The following is a 21,185-nucleotide window of genomic DNA, read 5'->3' on the forward strand; positions in this document are numbered from 1 at the left end:
CGCATATCCTAAGGCTATGCTCATACAGTTTTATGGGGATTTTTGATTGGATTCTGTGAATAGACCTTCTATTAATATCAATGAGAAACCATGTCTATGGTTCACATTGTTTGCTATTCTTTCCATATTTTTTCCTCAGCATGGAAAAAGAAGTAACATGTCAATTCTTGAGATGTTTTCACCTGAAAAAAAACAACTGAAAATCAGGCCTGTGACTAAACTAAGGTCCAAATTGTCTCTTCAGAGAGGAAGACGACTAGAACTTTAGTGCCACCTAAAGGAAGTAGGTGGCACTAGAGTTCTAGTCCGCTTCCTCTCTGAAGAGACAATTTGCATATTTCCCAGAGGAGCAGTGCAGCTTTAAAAGTCTCCTCACCTGACGTGCTTAACACGTCATTCTCCGCAAGGAGAAATATTACCCGTGGATGCTAAACTAAGGTCGAAACACAGGGCCAAATACAACAACAAAATCCTCAACAGACACTGCACCAAAACCAGCTGTCACGCTAGGTGAGGGGAGGACCAAGTGCACAAGGATGGCAAAAGGGGGGAAGTCCAACAACTAGGGAAAGGGGGAGTGGAGACCCTACAACACACTGACTCCCCTATCATCCCTAAATAGGTTCCGCACCTATCGCCGAGTAGGATACCTAATCCCTGACTGCCCCTTGAGCTAGGCCCTAGGTAGGGAGGGGCGAGCACTAGTCAGCCCCCACTGCAACTAAAGACGAACAGGTAAACAGACAAGGGGATACACTTAGCTTGAGAAGACACCAGAGAGAAGACGACAATAATTCACCTAGAAACTCCAAGAAGAAACGAGCCAACTGCTAGAACTCCAGGCCTGAGCAGGGGAAAATAGTTCTATCACCAGCGACTCTCTGGAGACAGAAGGTGGAGATCACTGCAGGGTCCTAAGGAGAGAACAATACTACACTACAGAGATGAAATGATCAAGGTGTCTGCAAAGCCAAGCGCAGCGACCTTCTACAGCCAGATCCAGAACGACTGTCAAACCTGATACACCCGTGACACCAGCTGTGTGTTTTGTAGATTTCAGCAAGGTAACAGCACATAAAAACCCCCATGTGTGAACATCCTCTAAATGATAGTGGCCTGAGCAGAGAAAAAGGTGGGAAAGTTGTCCTTAACAACCAATTAGATTCAGCCTTATACATATTCTAGGTCAGCTGAGAAATGTAAGCCGCGATTTGATTGGTTACTATTTTTATTTCCATCAATAATTATCAATCAGAATTACACTTTCATCCTTCCATACCGTTTTAGAAATGAAAGGAGAGATCTTATTGGTTGCTACTTGTATTAAATGAAAGGCGCTCCGTGCACCTGTACATTAGTACCGCACTGTACGCGTCCTAGTCACCGTGTACAGGAGGCGGGCAGGAAGTGATGCGAGCCCCGGGGTGGTTGGCGGTGGCAGTGGGTGTGCTGCCGCGCTCCGTCCACTCACGTCGCGTACATGTCATGTGGGAGGTGTGGCGTCCTCTCCTGAGCACTTGCCCGGTCAGGGAGCGCAGGACTGGGCAGGATCGTTGTGCCGGTCCCGTACATGCTGCTCACAATGTGGCCCCGGTGGGCTCTCCTGAGAGGCCGCTCCATGGGCTCGCTCCGGCGACTCTACCACGGAGACAAGGTGGCCACAGTCGGCTCCAGGCCAGACTCCAGTTCCCCGGCTTACCAGGTAGGCCTGTCACTGGGCCGGGGTCACAGGGGCTAACGGGAGCCCTGAATGTAGAGGACATGGTCAGAGTATGTGCAGTCTGGGGAACTACAACTCCCAGCATGCCATATCAGCTGTGTGACTGCAAGGGGATGTAGTCACACAGCAGCTGGAGCATCACAGATTGTGGGGCATGCTCAGATCTCAGGTGTGTGTGTATACACACATACACACACACTATTTGTGTGTGTTTTGGGCGCCCTCTGCTTTGATTCCTTGATGCCCTTGGTAAAGGTAACAAGGTTGGGGCGCAGGCACGCCTCCATCTGCAGGATTCATCGCCATCAGTGGGATTTGTCTAAACCTCTGGGGTGCACCCCACCGTCATATAATCTAGGGCTGGAGAATCAACTGAGCGGCAGTCACTTTGGGCGACACAGTGACTGAGGCTGCGTCTGTTTGTCCCAGTAGCTGTCACCAGTGTCCTTGTAGAGCGCAGCAGCAGAGATGACGGCTGTGGATGCTGCGCTCTGCACAGGCAGCCCTGGTGACAGACGCTTGTCTACTGCAGTGATTGAGGTGACTGGTTGAGTGCAGTAATAATGAACTACAGAATTATGTGCAAAACAGCTGCTGACAGTCATCTCTGCTGCTGCTCTTTATATATTACTGAGGAGGTCCTATTTAAATGCATTTTACCTTAAAGGGGTTGTCTGGGTATAGTTACTTGATGGCCTATCTGCAGGTTCGGTCATCAATAGCAGATGTGTGGGGTTCTGACACCTCCACTGATTGGCTGTTTTTTTTTTGCGGTGGCCAGATGTAAACACCTTGGCCCGAGTTGCTGAGCACAGTTCCATTCAAAGTGTAGCAGCCGCTGTTGGGTACGGCAGAACAGCGCCTATTCTTTTGCATAGAAGATGTGCTGCAGTGGTTGCCAGCGGCTGCTACACTCTGAATGGAGCAGCTCCATTCAAAGTGTTTACCTTTGGCTGCTGCCATAGCAAAGATAGGTGGGGGCTGTGTGTGTTGGACCCCCACACATCTGCTATTGATGACTTATCTTGTTCATAGGTCATCAAATGCTGATGACCCCTTTAAATACAACAGTAGTTTCTTAAAGTACAATACATTTTCTTGGGGATAAGGGGTTCAAGATCGGACTGGTAGAGGGATTTGCCACAGGTTAGGGGGGAGCAAAATACTTTCCTTTCCCTGCAAACCTTTGAAAACTACAGCTAGGCATTTTTTTCTTGGCTTTTCTAGACACTTTTTTTTATTTTACAACTTTTTTTTTCCCTTCTTTCACGAATGTGATGAATTCATGAAACATATAGTCCCGACCCATGCAACTGTGACATATGGATGCGTACACATAGCAAAATGTATGCATGCAATAATACATTTCATGGCCTGTGGATATAAACGTGTTGAGCAGAGCTTTTCGTATGCAGATACCATTGATTTGATGTATTGAAAGTATTCCCCCCCTAGCATGTCGTATTAGTCAGTGTTCACATTACACTAATGGTCTCTGCTTATTCGGTACATGGGGACAACGCTCCCAACTTGTGCGCGAAGTCTAGGTTCACACAAATCCGCTTTAACATCCACACCAAAAACCTCATTAAATCTTTATTTATCTCTTATCTCAATGGAAAGTTCACATTATAGCTCTTATGGTGAGTTTTTTTTATATATATATATATATATATATATATATATATATATATATATCTTATTTCTATAGCGCCAACATATTCCACAGCGCTTTACATTTTAGACTGACATGGTTTTGAAAACCTCACAAAGGAAGCAAAAGGTGACCCGTCACTTCTCTGATGCAGATTCTGTATGGAATCTTGTGTCAAGTGAGAAGGCTGTAAAAAAAAGAAAAAAGTGTTTGGTGCAGAAACACTTAAAAGCATCAAATCTGAAAAATTTGTCCAAAATCACATGGATTCCTGATCTTTTCTCTAGAAAACTACATTGGATTTGTATACCAAAAAAAACAGCTTGGTGTGAACATGTCCTAAGCGGGATTCATATACTTAACCGACAAAGGCCAAAGCAGTGTCTCTTTGGCTTGTCAGGCCGGTTTGCCTGTCGTGTAGTTAACTTTACATAGAGTAAAAGAAATGTGTACCACTTAGTAAAGGTGGGCGACATATTCCACTGTACACCTATAGAGAGGGAAACGTGGCAGCCCTCTGTCGGGTATACATCAGACGCTGTGCTCAGCGTATGCATCACATGGAGGCCATTAACATGATGTGAACAGGGCCTTGCACAGGCATGTCCCATTACTAGGTATGGAGAGCTTACCTGTTTGCTTTGTGTGATCATGCCCTAGGACCAGCTTCACACATCACAAAAATATCACCAAGGTGGTGGTAATATAGTAATTGTAAGACTCTATTCACCAAATAATGATGCTATTATATTACTCCAGTTTATGTAAAATAGATATATAAGGTGTTTTACTGAATTAGTCCTGACATTACCTTCTCATTGCCTTTATCAGGAGAGCTATGACAGAATGAAAGCGCTAGTAACAGAGCTGCAGGATAAAGCAGAGCGGATAAGTCTTGGTAAGTGAAGGTGAAGGCTTGTCATGTACGGCTTTATACACATTAAATGGCTGTATTGTATGCAATGCACAGCAAAATCTTTAGCTTTATATAAACTTATAGCTTGGAAACTTTGGTTCAAACTTGCTGCAAAGAACGGACCAGTTGGTTATCAGGGATTAGAGCCAAGTAAGGTAACGAGAAGTTATTACACTGTATACAACCATAATATTAAGAACACCGGCAGGAGAGGTTATTAAAGTGTTGTCCGGTCTTTTGGTAAAAGTCTACAGGTACTCTGACTGCAGACTTCTGAATCCGCAGGCTGTCAGGATTCTCCAGTGTGGTTGGTGTGAGCGGGCGGTCACGTGACCACAACATGTGCCCACTAGACGTGCTCAGCCTCTCTCAATACAAGTTAATTGATTAAGGCCGAGCACGTCTAGTCAGAATGTGGCCATAAGTGTGTAAATCGTATACTTGTTTTCACATGGCCACCCGCTCTCCCCAGCGACACCGAAGAATCCTGACATCTTGTAGTGCGTGTCCGGTAAGGATTCTGAAGTCTACAGTTGCATAAAGTGACAGCAGACTTTCACTACAAGACCTTACAACCTGTTTATTATCAGTTATTTACTTAGGATGGTATCTACCAAGGGGCCGAGATATAGTAGGCCAATAGTCATTAATTGGTTTATTGCTTATGTATTGAAGGAGGGAATCGGGCAAGCGCAAGGATCAAAGTGACTGACATGGGCCAAATAATTTCTAGTCGACTGGGTCAGGGCATCTCCAAAATGACGGGTCTTGTAGGGTGATCCTGGTATGCAGTGGTAACCACCACAACTAGTCCAAGAAAGCCCAACCATTTACTTGTTGATAGGATCATGAGCACCCAAGGGTTATTGATGGGCTCATTGATAACACTAGCCGGTCCGATCATAGAAGAGCTACTCTAGCACAAATGGCTGCTTGGGTATGCACCAAGTATCGTGGGTGCTTGAGTGACATCGAGTCCCGCATGTTTCGCGGCTGTTGGACACCCAAAAAACAAGCGGGGATTGCCCGTGCAGCACTTGCGCTCAACACTAGTTGCTGACTACGACAGACATGTGTCACTATACACAGGCCGCGCAGCTTGATGTGTAGGACACAATATTACAAATGATCAGTGTATATCCGTCACTAGTGGATCGTTTACTTCAATGCCTGAGCACAGCAGGTTTAGCAGGTCAGATGCTGCAGATACAACGCTTTTCAAAATTGTTGCTTTCCTCATTGTTTTTGATGCTTTTGGTTGTATTACAGGAGGAGGAGAAAAGGCTCGAACACTCCACACCTCTAGGGGGAAACTTCTACCAAGAGAAAGGATTGACCGGCTAATAGATCCTGGGTAAGAAGCTTTAAAGGGGTTGTCCGGGATAATTATTTGCCACAGTTGAGCGTGACAATCTTAGCTATACTCGCCTTCCCCTGCTCCAGTGCTGCCTCTCCACCGTGGCAGTGACGTCACAATTGCAGCGCAGACGATAACTGGGCTCAGCAACTCGTGACGATTCACACCAAATCTGTCAGGCATTATATCAGATTAAAAAAAAATGTGTCAGCGCCACTCTTGTATATAGGCTGTGTCTGGTATTACAGCTCTGTCTCATCGGCCTGATTACAATCACTGACGATGTTGTTATTGGATTAGGTCTCCTTTCCTGGAATTCTCCCAGTTTGCCGGTTACCAGTTGTATGGTAATGAAGAGGTGCCAGCTGGAGGTCTCATCACAGGCATTGGTCGTATATCTGGGTAAGTGGATCCCAAGGATCTAGATGGAAGGGCACTGCGGGCATTTCTGAAAGATTGTAGTGCACCCAAATAATAAAATCAATGCATTTTACATCACTTACTGTGCTTCATGAAGTTGGAGACTTGAGATTGTACTTCCTCTATTTCTTTATATCTCTTATTTCTTTGAAAAATAATAATGACCGATTATTGTCTTGTTATATTCGGTTGTTATAATTGGTTATTTCAGCTGATTCTCTCTATGGTTATTTCAGTTCAGAGACTATGATCATCTCTCTAGGTGATAGATGATACATGTTCTTAGTATTAAAACCCCATCAACATGCTCAAATTGTTGTGCCATTTGGCATCTGAAAGTGCTTAAAGGGGTATTCGCTTCTCCAAGATCCTATCCCAATATGTAGTAGGTGGAATAATAATAATATTAGCAAATACCTCCAATAAGAAATCTAGCTTCAAAAACTGGATATCAATATATACAAGCATGGCACTTCAAACAAACTCATAATCCACCAATCCTGTGCTACATTATTAGTGCAGATAAATGAAGATATCCATAATTATAAAACAATCAATTTTATTTCATCAATCAATAAAAATCAGAAACATGATATTAAAATATATGGCTAAAAAACAGAGTGCCCAGTATGAGAGACTACCTCCTGACCAGGAATCCAATTGTAATAAAGGCTCATAAACTATCATAATTCAGTATATCAGAATATTATAGAAAACACCCTAAAAGTCAAATATAACAGCATAGTAAGTATAATGAAATTAATTAGTGGCCATCTATAATGTAACAAATATAATATAGGATCTTATAATGAACCCTATGTTTAGATCCAAATGAATATTGCCCAAATATTAAAGAGAAGCCATAGTGTTGGTGATAGTAAAGAGATCACGGTAGAAAGGGAGTAAAGACAAGGTATATACCTGTTAAGATTGATGCCAAATACGAAAGAGCCAAAAAATAGAGGTGACCAGGACCCAGTACAGGATGCCGTCTCTTTGCAGTATAGTTCTTCCGATTCATTATGTCACCCCATGTGCAGGGCATTGCTGTAGCTTAGGTATCCATGTTACGACCACTGACCGTCACTATATGAGTGGTCATAACCATGGATACCTAAGCTACTGCAATGCCCTGCACATGGGGTAAGTGACATAGCGAATCAGAATGACTATACTACATTTCTAATTAGAGGTATTTGCTAATATTATTATTACACCTACTATATATTGGGATAGTATCTTGGAGATGGGAATACCCCTTAAACAGGTTGTCTGACCTTCTTTTTTGAGGAGCAAACCATCACCCTGCTTCCTACTTGTGTCTTGAAGATTAGCAATTTCGGACCAGCTGCATGGTCACACTACTAATATGATCTATGTGCTCTCTTATGCTGCGAGAAGAGGCAGCTTTGCTTCTGCAGCATCATAGGAGCACAGGTGCAACAACGCTGTCCACATCCAGCTGGCTCCAGAGCTGCCTTTGCAAGCTCTAAAGCAAAGAGCATGCAAGTATTCCTAGCCGGGAAACCAGGGGCCGTTAACGCATGTGACGAGAATTAAATTGAAATTCCCATTGCGGTTTTACCCATTAAAGTGGTTAAAACTACCCCCCCACCACCACCATTAAAGTAATACTCTATGCACATAGTTTGAGTAGGTAATAGGAAAGACGATGATCCAGCTCCACAGACTCCAATAGTAAAAACAAATGTCTTTTATTTCGAATTTTTTTAAAAATATCCAGATGGCGATAATGTAACTCCAGCTGGTGGAAGAACAATACTAGAAGGGAAACACAGGAGCCCCAAGGAGGGGTGCCCTACCAGACGCGTTTTGAGCGAAGGCCGCTCTTAAACTTGGTATGAATAGGAATAGGAAAGCTAGAGTCTGTTCAAATGTGAGCAACTAGATTATTATACGGGCTTGAAGGTTTTTCTTATGATGAAAGATTCAAAATAATTAGGTAAGTTCAGCTTTGAAAAAAGCTCATTTCCACCAAGGACCTTGCAAACAACCAGTGGACATTTATTGCTTGAGGAGGAAAGGTGATTCTGGCAGCTAAATAGGAAAGGGTTCTTTATAGTTGGAGCAGACTGTGGGATGCCTGAGTGCAAGAGGTGCTAGTGGCAGATACTATATCAACATTGATAAATGGGCTGGATGCTGTGATGCTAATCACTACTCATGGACAAGCCGATAGGCAGGGTAGTCAAACGTTCTGGGGTCATATACCAAGAGAGCACGTAGTAAACTAAAGGGGAAAGACAAAGGTCCGAGGTCAGAATACAGGAAGGTGGTGGATCAGAGCAAAGGGCTAGGCAAATGGATGGTTAGACCAAGGTCAGGCAGCAATAGATCAACAAACAGCGCACAGGAATACAAGGCAAACATGCACCACCGGGCTAATGCTACGGCTAGCAGAGATCTGACAGCTTAGCTACAGGTGCTTCTCACAAAATTAAATTAACTTTTTGATGATATTCTATTTCAAAAAGTGAAACTCATATATTATATAGTCATTACAAACAGAGTGATCTATTTCAAGTGTTTATTTCTGTTAATGTTGATGATTATGGCTTACAGCCAATGAAAACACAAAAGTCATTATCTCAGTAAATTAGAATACTTTATAACAACAGCTGGAAAAATGTTTTTATAATCCAAAATGTTGGCCTACTGAAATGTATGTTCAGTAAATGCCCTCAATACTTGGTCGGGGCTCCTTTTGCATCAATTACTGCATCAATGCGGCGTGGCATGGAGGCGATCAGCTAATTTAGTGAGATGCACCTGTAAGTAGCTGGGTAATCACTTAGAACATGGAAGATCTGATGGAAGCTCAGCACCTCCCCATCTCAGATTGGACGCATGGCTGATCTGTCTATCAAAATACCGACAGCTCAGCACGCCCATGCTCTAGATTGGACGACTTAGATGTCACTCACTGCGTCCAAGACACTGAGCGGAGGAATCGTGACAGAGGCTTTTCTCATAACAAATGGTATTGTGGGTTTGGAACAATTTCATGATAATGTACAATTGATTGAGAAAGGTTGAACTTGATGGATTTGTCTGTTTTCCCCTCCCCCATGACAGCACACCTTGAGAGAGGATCCGCCCCACCAAGGACAGGAAACAGTCTGAAATAAAAGGGCGGTACCTCTCCCTCGCTTCAGTTGGTTTCCTGTCCTTGATGGGGAACCTGTCTGGAAAGAAGACTTACCTGCGGCTGTCCCGGTGTGGAAGAGCGGGCACTGGCCTGTGCACCGGGTTCAGTATCCCAGAAGCGCCGTCTGCAGCTTCCCCTGGGGTCTCTGCGCCGAGCGGGGCGCACGCGGTGAGGCAGGCTCTGTCCTCCCGGAGACCGCGGCGCCGTCCTCCCCCTGCAGTGTGGAACGCTTCCGGGTGTGACGCGCCTGACGTCACTGCGCAGGGCACGCTGGGAGCGGCGCGCTGGGTGACGTCAGGAGGCGGCGCCGATCCAAGATGGCGGCGCCCATCGGAGCGTCCCAGGCCGTTTTTTTTCAACGGAGCTCCGGCCTGAGGAAGGGGGAGGGCCCACAGACCGGAGGAGGCTGGATGGCCCTATATTTAAGGGGGGGGAGCTATCCTGGAAGCGTGGTGCGCTTCTGAGACATGGCTGATCCAGATAGCCAGGAGCAGCAGCTTACCCCCCCACCTCAGCAACAGAAGCAGAGGGATGCATCGTATACAGACAGCCGCTCGAGTAATCGTAGTGGCAGCCGCAGGAGTAAGGCTTCGAGCGCCTCGGGACCATCCAGAATGGAATCATCAGTTCCGCGACAGCCTCCGAATCCGGTACCCGTTTGTGACCTCCGAGGGTGAGTGAGCTTCGTGAATGTCACTGGTTAGTAACGGGAAGTCTCTTATGTGCTTCCTTTTTTTAGGAGCCTAAGAAGAGTAGTGCCAAGCAAAAGCATAGGATGTGTGCCCTTTGCCAAGCTTCTCTCTCAGTAGAGTGGCAGAAACCACTTTGCCAGGGCTGTGTGACCAAAACCATAGCTGAGAATTCCCAGGATTTTCCTGCAAATTTAAAGTCCATAGTACATGCAGAAGTTCAGGGGTCCCTGAAGGGGTTCCTTAGAGGGAAGAAAAGGCCCCGTAGAGCGGTTTCCTCCGTCTCTGATTCCTCCCAGTCCGAGGAGCAGTGGGATTCATCGTCCTCTTCCTCATCGGGGGGCGGTAGACCCTGCTTCCCCATTGAGAATACAGACAGACTGGTTAGGGCAGTAAGATCAACCATGGGTCTGGAGGAAGAGAGAGCATCTAAATCCCGGGATGACATCATGTTTGCGGGCTTGGGAGAGAGGAAGAGACGCTCATTTCCGGTGAACAGTAAGATTCAGGGCCTCATTGACCGGGAGTGGAGGAGACCTGAGAGATCAGGGGCTTTACCCTCCTTCTCCAAAAGAAGGTACCCCTTCGAAGAGAAGGATGCGGAACCTTGGGATAAGATCCCCAAGGTGGACGGGACTGTGGCAAGGTCATCAAAGAGATCTTCCCTGCCCTTGGAGGACTCTGGCGTCCTAAAAGATGCCCTGGATAAAAGAGCTGACTCCTTCCTGCGCCACACGTGGGAGGCGGCAGCAGGTGGCCTAAAACCAGCGGTGGCTAGCACCTGTGTGGCGAGGTCCTTGATGGTGTGGCTCCAACAGCTGGAAGACCAGCTTAAAGATAAAAAGGTCTCCAGGCAGGCAATACTTGCAGAGCTACCTTTAATTCAAACAGCATCGGCCTTCCTGGCCGACTCTTCAGCTGACTCGGTCAGACTGTCAGCTAGGGCAGCGGGACTATCCAACGCAGCCAGGCGGGCCTTGTGGCTCAAGGGTTGCCCAGGCGACCTACCTTCGAAACAGAAACTGTGCTCCCTCCCGTGTGACGGTAGACTCCTGTTTCTCCAAAAGTTAGAGGACCTGTTAGAAAAAGCAGGCGATAAAACCAAAGGGTTCCCGGGATTTTCGGGGGAACCAAGAAGATTTAGTTTTCGGAGGAGAAAATTTAACCGGGGTCGTCCTCCGGGAGACAAAAAGAAATGGGAAGCCAAGTCCAAAAAAGAAACGGGCTACATGTTTGGAGGACCATCCTCGAGTTCGAAGAGATCCTCCCAATGACGCCAGGCTGGAAGTGGGTCGATGGCTTTCCCACTTTTTTCCAGCTTGGGACGCGATAACAACGAACCCATGGATTCTGAAAATTATCAGTGGGGGCCTGAAGATCCGGTTCAGCCAGACCCCCTGGCGGACCTTTGTGGTTACCCCCCTACGAAAGGTCCAGGAAGAACAATTAGCCCTGGAAACAGAAGTGTTAGAGTTAGTAGGAAAGCAGGTCCTTCTCGAAGTACCAGCAACACAGAGAGGGAGGGGGTTCTATTCCCCACTATTCATGATAAAAAAAACAAACGGGTCCTTAAGGACCATCATCAACCTCAGGAGTCTGAACCAAGTAGTAGAAAACCAGACTTTCAAGATGGAGTCAGTAAGCTCGGCAGTGAAGCTCTTACATCGCAACTGCTTTATGGCTGTAATAGACTTGAAGGACGCATATTATCACGTCCCAATCCATCCGGATTATCAGAAGTATCTGAGAGTAGCCCTGTTTATTCAGGGGAAGCTGAGGCATTTTCAGTTTGCTGCCCTACCCTTTGGCCTCTCCATTGCCCCGAGAATATTTACGAAACTAATAGCAGAAGTGACAGCCTTCCTACGGATCAAGAATGTAGTGATCGTGCCATATTTAGACGACTTCTTGATAATAGGGAAAACAGAAGCCCACTGCTCCAGTCAGCTCCTAGTGGTCACGAAAGTGTTGCATCAGCTGGGGTGGTTAGTAAATTTCCAAAAATCAAGACTAACCCCCTCCAGGACTCAGACCTTTCTGGGTCTAATCCTAGACTCTCGTCGTCAAACCCGCTTCCTCCCAGAGGACAAAATCTGCAGGTTAATTGCATTAGTCTCGAAGGCCATTCAAGCTCCAGAGATGTCTCTGAGAGAGGCAATGTCCCTCCTGGGTTCTATGACGGCCTGTCTCCCAGCAGTAATGTGGGCCCAGGGGCATATGAGGCGGCTTCAGTGGAAGGTCCTGTCAGCACAGAGGTCCTGCAACGGGCGTTTAGAAGGCAGGCTCTCTCTCTCCCCAGAAGTAGTAGATTCTCTTTCGTGGTGGACAGTCAGGGGAAATCTGACCACAGGCGTTCAATGGTCCAGATTGATAGATCGGGTAGTTACGACCGACGCAAGCAGTTCCGGATGGGGGGGTCATCTGGCAGAACTCTCAATACAGGGTCACTGGGCTTACCACGAGAGGGGATCATCCTCAAACTTAAAGGAGCTTTGGGCAGTAGAAAGATCCCTCAGGGGCTTCCTCCCTCACATCCAAAATCACCATGTCCAGGTCAGGTCCGACAACCGGACCGCAGTAGCCTATGTGAATCACCAAGGAGGGACAAGGTCACGCCCTCTGATGGTGGTGGCAGACAGGATCCTTGGTCTAGCAGAGCGAAACCTCCTATCCCTCAGCGCCCTTCACATAAAGGGGATAGAAAACGTGAAGGCAGATTTTCTAAGCCGCCATACCCTAAGACAGGGGGAGTGGGGGTTGAACCCGGAGGTCTTCCATCAGATTGTCCAGTTATGGGGGCAGCCAGACATAGACCTGTTCGCCACAAGGGCAAACAGAAAGGTACAGAGATTTTGCTCCCTAAATCCGGCAGAAAATCCCCATGCCATAGATGCCCTCCAGATTCCTTGGGGGTTCAGGAAGGCCTATGCCTTTCCGCCATTAGTGATGATTCCAGTAGTGGTGAGGAAGATCCGGGAGGAAGGCGCCAGGGTGATTTTGATAGCCCCTTTTTGGCCCAAGAGGCCTTGGTTCTCTCTGCTTCGGCTAATGTCTGTGTCAGATCCCTGGATTCTACCAGAGAGGCCGGACCTTCTCATGCAGGGACCAGTATTCCATGCCCAGGCCAGGGGGTTCCATCTTTCGGTATGGAATTTGAGAGGTCGCTATTGAGTAGCAAGGGGTTTTCACCAGGCTTAGTTTCTACTTTATTGGGGAGCAGAAAACCGATTACAACTAAGATTTATAGCAGGGTTTGGGGTAAATTCCTAGAGTTTATAGATATTCCGCTATCGAGCAAACCTCCGATCAGAGGGATCCTGGAATTTCTGCAAAAGGGGCGGGACCTGGGTCTAGCTACAGGGACCCTTAAGGTTCAAGTTTCAGCTTTGGGAGCACTCTACAATTGTAATCTGGCTGGGAATAGGTGGATCTCGAGGTTTATCAAGTCCTGTGCCAGAGCTGGACCGGTTAGGTCCATGGGTGTTCCTCCTTGGGACCTGAATTTAGTCTTGAACGCTCTTACTAGTGAACCATTCGAACCCCTACACAAGGTTTCTCCAAAAATTCTCACCCTTAAGACCATCCTTCTAGTGGCCTTAACATCAGCCCGTAGGGTGGGGGATCTGCAGGCCCTCTCGGTTAATCCTCCTTACACACAAATCTTTGAGGATAGGGTCACCTTGCGGCCAGATCCAGCATACCTTCCCAAGGTGGTATCTAGATTTCACCGTAGTCAGGAGATTGTGCTACCCTCGTTCTGCAGCAATCCCAAGAACCCAGGGGAAGTCAGGTTCCATAGCCTTGATGTTAGGAGGTCCCTGCTACAGTACATTCACATGACTAGTCTGTGGAGGAAAGACTGTTCTCTGTTCCTGGCCTTTCAAGGGTGTAGGAAAGGTCATGGGGTGTCCAAGGGTACCATCTCTAGGTGGCTCAGGGAGGCCATTTGCTTAGCCTATACGTCCACAGGGGTTCCAGCCCCGGACAATGTGAGGGCTCATTCCACCAGAGCCGTTGCAACCTCCTGGGCAGAGAGAGCAGACGTCTCGATCGAGCAGATATGTGGGGCTGCTACTTGGTCTACACCATCCACCTTCTTTAAGCACTATCGGTTGGATCTATCCTCTTCTGATCTCACCTTTGGGAGAAGGGTACTTCAGGCGGTGGTCCCTCCCTAGGGTGCTCATAAATTCTCCAAAATTCTCTCAAGGTGTGCTGTCATGGGGGAGGGGAAAACACCAAGGTTACTTACCGGTAGCCGGTTTTTCCTGAGCCCATGACAGCACCCGTAGTTTCCCCCCCTTATTTTTTCTATGTTTCTCACACCCTGGTGTGCACTGTGTGGGGTGGTGTGTATACAGTTATATGAAAAAGTTTGGGCACCCCTATTAATCTTAAGCTTAATGTTTTATAAAAATTGGTGTTTTTGCAACAGCTATTTCAGTTTGATATATGTAATAACTTTTGGACACAGTAATGTTTCTGCCTTGAAATGAGGTTTATTGTACTAACAGAAAATGTGCAATCTGCATTCAAACAAAATTTGACAGGTGCATAAGTATGGGCACCTCACCAGAAAAGTGACATTAATATTTAGTAGATCCTCCTTTTGCAAAAATAACAGCCTCTAGTCGCTTCCTTTAGCTTTTAATGATTTCCTGGATCCTGGATGAAGGTATTTTTGACCATTCCTCTTTACAAAACAATTCCAGTTCAGTTAAGTTTGATGGTCGCCGAACATGGACAGCCCTCTTCAAATGATCCCACAGATGTTCAATGATATTCAGGTCTGGGGACTGGGATGGCCATTCCAGAACATTGTAATTGTTCCTCTGCATGAATGCCTGAGTAGATTTGGAGCGGTGTTTTGGATCATTGTCTTGCTGAAAGATCCATCCCCTGCGTAACTTCAACTTTATCACTGATTCTTGAACATTATTGTCAAGAATCTGCTGATACTGAGTGGAATCCATGCGTCCCTCAAGTTTAACAAGATTCCCGGTGCTGGCATTGGCCACACAGCCCCAAAGCATGATGGAACCTCCACCAAATTTTACTGTGGGTAGCAAGTGTTTTTCTTGGAATGCTGTGTTTTTTTGATGCCATGCATAACGCCTTTTTGTATGACCAAATAACTCAGTCTTGGTTTCATCAGTCCACAGGACCTTCTTCCAAAATGAAATTGGCTTCTCCAAATGTGCTTTTGCATACTTCGGCCGACTCTGTTTGTGCGTGCTTGCAGAAACGGCTTCTTTCGCATCACTCTCCCATACAGCTTCTCCTTGTGCAAAGTGCGTTGTATAGTTGACCGATGCACAATGACACCATTTTCAGCAAGTTGATGCTGCAGCTCTCTGGAGGTGGTCTGAGGATTGTCCTTGACTGATCTCACCATTCTTCTTCTCTGCCTTTCTGATGTTTTTCTTGGCCTGCCACTTCTGGCCTTAACAAGAACTGTCCCTGTGTTCTTCCATTTCCTTACTATGTTCCTCACAGTGGAAACTGACAGGTTAAATCTCTGAGACAGCTTTTTGTATCCTTCCCCTGAACAACTATGTTGAATAATCTTTGTTTTCAGATCATTTGACAGTTGTTTTGAGGAGCCCATGATGCCACTCTTCAGAGGAGATTCAAACAGGAGAACAACTTGCAAGTGGCCACGTTAAGTAGCTTTTCTCATGATTGCATATACCTGGCTATGAAGTTCAAAGTTCAATGAGGTTACAAAACCAAAAAAAGTGCTTTAGTAAGTCAGTAAAAAGTAGGTAGGAGTATTTAAAGCAAGAAAATGATAAGGGTGCCCATACTTATGCACCTGTCAAATTTTGTTTGAATGCAGATTGCACATTTTCTGTTAGTACAATAAACCTCATTTCAAGGCAGAAACATTACTGTGTCCAACAGTTATTACATATATCAAACTGAAATAGCTGTTGCAAAAACACCAATTTTTATAAAACATTAAGCTTAAGATTAATAGGGGTGCCCAAACATTTTCATATAACTGTATGTATATTGTGGTGTTGGTTATGTGCCTAACCTGTTTAGGGAGGTCCTCTCAATGCTCTGTAAACAACTGAAGCGAGGGAGAGGTACCGCCCTTTTATTTCAGACGGTTTCCTGTCCTTGGTGGGGCGGATCCTCTCTCAAGGTGTGCTGTTATGGGCTCAGGAAAAACCGGCTACCGGTAAGTAACCTTGGTGTTTCCCATCTATGTGATTGAGTTTGTCACTTCCGTTTTTTCAGGATAGAATGCCTTATTGTTGCCAATGATGCCACAGTAAAAGGAGGCACCTACTACCCTATCACTGTGAAGAAGCACCTCCGAGCACAAGAGATTGCTATGCAGAACCATTTACCTTGCGTATACTTGGGTAAGATGCACTTTTACTTAGATGCAATTTATCACCATTTGTTACACCCCTGTCTACTTTTTAACACCATGTTGTCTTTAGGCTTTTCCACATTTATTCTGACTTATCAAATGCAGCTTTTTTAAAAAACTGCCAAAATTGGAGCTCTCTACTTCCCTTCCTTGAGTAATTTTATGAATGCCGTTTATTTTTATGCAGATTTTGTCATTTTGCAAAACGTGTGATTTTTTTTTTTTTTTTTTTGTGCTAAAAAGTTTAAAAATGGGCAAAGACAAATTTTTTTTTATTTTGTGCAAAATTCTTGAAGCCTGCGTGCCATTATGAAAAATTTGGTGTAAAAACCGGCAATGAACACCACAGGACAGAAAAGAAAACTTGCAAATGATGATTTGGGGCCTTATATTGCAGCATCCTTGCATTTCATCATTGTCACACATCCTTATATTATAAAAAAAAAAAAAAAGCATAAATTAATTGTTCCCTTTCAGATAATATTCCGCCCTGGCTGCATTTTGTTTTTTTTTAAAAAAAAAGCAACCAAAAAAAACCATTGTACTCGTCTTCCCTGAGTCCACCGACGAGAGTGCTGATGTCACGTCGACAGCCAAGTAGCCAATCGGTGAGCTCACTGACTCTGAAGAGAGCGTTCCATGTACACTGGTAGAGCCGCTGAGCTCACTGACTGCCATGCTGTCAACGTGACCTCTGCCATAGCTGAATCTGAATAGCAGTCATTCTGTTGGTAAAGCTTTCACCCATTATCATAGGTTATTCACATATATCTTTTTATCCCTCTATAGTGGATTCTGGTGGCGCAAATCTACCTCGTCAGGCGGATGTATTCCCCGACCGTGATCATTTTGGGCGTATTTTCTACAACCAGGCGAGGATGTCATCGCAAGGAATTTCTCAGGTCACTGAATCATTTGCATTGTCGGATAACTTTGCATTACAGGAAATCAGTGTATACATACAAAGTTGTATTTTATGTAAAATCCAGATCTTGTTGCCAGCGCAGAACTGCAATATTAGCTAGAATGTATTGATACCGGAAGTCAGTCACTGATCTGAGAGAGCCAGTCTGGAAATGTATTCTCATTTAATAGGCTAGTGGTATCAGAGTTGGTATGAACATTAACCCTTCAATGTGAGTGTTACATAGACTTCTATGACTGTTCTAGGAACTTGTGTAGAATTTCTCATTGCCTTGTGTACAATTCATTGGTAATGATTATTTGGGTCTTGCTTGCAGGTTGCAGTAGTGATGGGATCCTGTACAGCCGGGGGAGCATACGTTCCAGCTATGGCTGATGAAAGCATAATCGTTCAAAAGCAGGGAACCATTTTCCTAGGCGGCCCTCCATTAGTAAGTAGATTGACATATGCATACTAGAAGAAGAAATATTGGCCAATTTGATATCCATTAAATATGTCCCCAATATCAACACGTGTAAATGGCAAATTAATATGTGGCCTCAACAAGGAAAATAAGGAGGAAATATTTTTCATATATGATGTAATGAAAATATGGATCCAACTTGCATGTATCTGTTGAGCGGGGCCCCATCGCTCGCTGCTGTCAGTGCGGAGGTGCTCAGACTATCCGTACAAGTGGATGAGCATTTTTACCACCTTTGCACTGACAGCTGTGCGCATTAAGGCACCATTCTTGAGATGGGTGCGGGCCCAATGGCTGGGACCTGCATCAACGATACTGTTATGGCATATCCAAAAGATAATGTATGAGGTAGAAATAACCCCTTCACCCCCAGGCCAGTTTCCTTTTTTAAAAAAATTTTTTCCTCCCCGTCCAAGAGCCATAACTTTTTATTTTTCCGTCAATTTTGCCGTATGAGGGCTTGTTTTTTGCAGAACGCGTTTTACTTTTGAATGACATCATTAAATCCAGCCCACCATTGAACACATCTTTGTAGTGTTTGGAGCTCGGAAAAACTGCATCGAGGCATGAGGTAATCACCAGAATTAGGAAGATCCGGCTCAACGGACTGTGAACAAACTGTTATTCACTAAAGTGCTTGAAAGAGGACAGACAAAAATCAGCAGTACAGCTTACATGAGATGCGACATCGACGCGTTTCATGTGACTACCCACCCTTAATCATGATAATTTGTTCACAGTCCATTGACTATATATCAAATCTATATCTATAATGTCTGTGTATGTCTATATGTGGCGAAAAAAAATCCAAAATATGCAAGAGAATTTATTTTTGCTTTTGTCGCCACTTTCCGAGACCCGTAACCTTTTTATTTTTCAGGATATGGGGCTCTGTGAGGGCTTACTTTTTGCGCCCTGAGCTGACGTTTTTACTTTTACCATACGATGTTTTGATTGCCTTGTATTGAATTTTATAGCAATGTTACACAAAAACATAATTCTGTCGTTTTTTGTCATTACTCCGTTTACTGATCGTATTAATTAATTTTATATTTTGATCAGACTTTTACGAACGCAGCGATATGTGGGATTTTTTTAATTGTTTTATTTTTAATGCAACAACGGGGGGGGGTGATTTGAACTTTTTTTTTTTTTTAAAAAAAAAAACAAAAAAACTTTTTTTTCACTGGATTTATTCCCTTGCTGACATGATACGTACTAATGCGTATCTGCACCCTGGGCCTTATGGACCAGATACGTATTAGTATGCGCGATCTTTAATGCGGCACCGCCACTTCAGTCACGGTGATCGCATTAAATTTCCGGCGCCATCTTACCTCAGGGTAGATAGCGTTGGCATCCAGGGGGGTGTGGCCGCCCCCCTGCAACCACAATCGCTGTGATTGGCGGTTCAATTCTGAACCGCCAATCACAGCAATTCTCACTGTTTCCGGCAATCAGATTGCCAGAAACAGTGATGTGCAGCCTAGGATCGGTGCTCCTAGGAGCACCGATCCTAGGCTGCTGCCTAGCAACGCAATCCCTCTCCCCAACCTGCTCTGATTGATGTAATCGGCGATCACACCAATCAGCGCGCCGACCATTAGGTTACCAGGCGGTGACTGGCTTGTGACCGGCCTGTCACCTCCCTGTGAAACCCCTGTAGTGTTTGTCCAGGCCCCAACCAGCTCTGATTGGAGCGATTGATGACCTCAATTGCTCCAATCAGTGCCTGACCAGGTGGTGACCGGCCTGTGACCTGCCAGTCACCACCCTATCACCCCCCCCTGTGACCGCCCTGTAGCTCCTCACACTTGGTGAGGATTTGTACAGCGCAGTCACACTTTTGATCGCTGGTGTGCTGGGCTTTATGGTGCCACAGAAGCCTCTGTGACACGACAAGACGATGTCTTACCTGTTCCGGTCGCTGCTCCTGCTGGGCTGCTGCTGCTCCTATCGCTGATCGACTGCTCCGGTCTCCGGCTGCTGGGCTCCTACTGGTAAGCAGCTCCCGCTGCTGATCCTGCTCCAGAGCCTGAAAGCAGAACAGAGAAGACTTTGGTAAGTCCATCTCCGATCTCTCCTCATCCACCCTCAATCCCCCCCCCCCCCCTTCCCACCCCCCAGTTTTTTTTTCCATGCGTCCTGCAGTGGCCGAGTGCTGACCAGTGACTACGTCACTGATCAATGTCCGTGCTCGACTTTCTTTGTCCCTGTCCATTGCCCAAACCCCCCCCCCCCCGCCCCCACTGTGCACCACCTCCGTGCTGCATCTAGCAGCTGCTGAGAGTTGATCGGTGACGCAAATCACCGATCAGCACTTGCGCACGCTACTTTACACTTTTTTTTTCCACTAACCATTTTTCTTTTGTAGAGGGCGGTCGCGCTGTCCGATTGTGCGCCGTTCTGGGCCTTGCGGAGCCACAGAAGCATGTGACACCACAATCGCCGCTCCAGCTCTAAAAGACATCTTACAGAAGACACCTGACAGACGACAACTGTAAGTAGGATTTTGTGATCCCGTTCCTGTCCGCCTTTCTGCCACCAAGTGCTGATCATTACTTGATCAGTACTTAATTTCTTGACTTTTGTCCTTTTTTTTTTTTCGTGCTTCCTGCAGCGGCCGAGCGCTGATCAGTGACCACAGATCACTGATCCGCACTCGTGCTCGCTGTTTTACACTCCCCACCCCCCCCACCTTTGCACCACATTCGTGCGCACATCCAGCAGCCGTCGAGCGTTGATCGGTGACATAGTTCACCGATCTGCACTCGTGCTCGCTGTTTGCACCACCTACGGTCAGCACACTGACACACACACACACACACACACACACACACACACACACACACACACACACACACACACACACACACACACACACACACTCTAAATAAAGTACTGACACACATGCACCACATACATAACAAAAAATGTCCCGCTCATCCCAAACTCACTATTCAGCGGAGGAGGCATACTGTACGCTTTTCTTGCCTCCGACACTGACAGCGTGGGAGAGGATCCCACATTTCATAATTTTTCCGACTCCTCGTCGTCTTCATCCTCCTTCTCAGGTGCTGCTGGACCGCCATGCAGTCGCCACAGGAGAGAAGATAAACCAGCGCCACCCACTACTGACCCCATATGGACCTCGCCCCCCGAAAATTATGAGCAATTGATTCCTGATTTCGTGGCGGACTCAAGTTTGACACCACCGGCCTCACAGAAATAGACTTTTTCAAAGTCTTTTTCTCTGAGGATTTTGTAAACCTCATGGTGGGCCAAACTAATTTGTACGCTCATCAATTTTTGGAACAAAACCCCGCTTCATCATTTTCTAACTGGTCTCCTGTAGACGCAGTACAAATTATGAAGTTTTGGGGCCTGGTTCTTCATATGGGGATCTTGAAGAAGCCAGAAGTTCAGCAGTACTGGAGTGTTGACGTTTTGTATAACACTCCAGTGTTCTGCATGGCTTTGATCTGGA

The 21,185-nt window shown here is 45.9% G+C and overlaps 1 protein-coding gene across 1 annotated transcript in view; it reads left to right on the plus strand.

Moving 5' to 3' along the window:
- Nucleotides 1-1,452: 1,452 nt before the first annotated feature.
- Nucleotides 1,453-21,185, plus strand: part of MCCC2 (methylcrotonyl-CoA carboxylase subunit 2) — a 108,104-nt gene continuing 88,371 nt past the window's right edge. The window contains exons 1-7 of the mRNA XM_073655032.1: nucleotides 1,453-1,702; nucleotides 4,206-4,272; nucleotides 5,560-5,644; nucleotides 5,948-6,049; nucleotides 16,172-16,299; nucleotides 17,100-17,212; nucleotides 17,552-17,665. Of these exons, the coding sequence (XP_073511133.1) occupies nucleotides 1,571-1,702; nucleotides 4,206-4,272; nucleotides 5,560-5,644; nucleotides 5,948-6,049; nucleotides 16,172-16,299; nucleotides 17,100-17,212; nucleotides 17,552-17,665 (741 nt within the window). The 5' untranslated portion in view covers nucleotides 1,453-1,570. The remainder of the gene's footprint in view (nucleotides 1,703-4,205; nucleotides 4,273-5,559; nucleotides 5,645-5,947; nucleotides 6,050-16,171; nucleotides 16,300-17,099; nucleotides 17,213-17,551; nucleotides 17,666-21,185) is intronic.

Source organism: Phyllobates terribilis, unplaced genomic scaffold, assembly GCF_046119375.1.
Source record: "Phyllobates terribilis strain yellow unplaced genomic scaffold, ASM4611937v1 Scaffold_1__5_contigs__length_1240528914, whole genome shotgun sequence".
NCBI lineage: Eukaryota > Metazoa > Chordata > Amphibia > Anura > Dendrobatidae > Phyllobates > Phyllobates terribilis.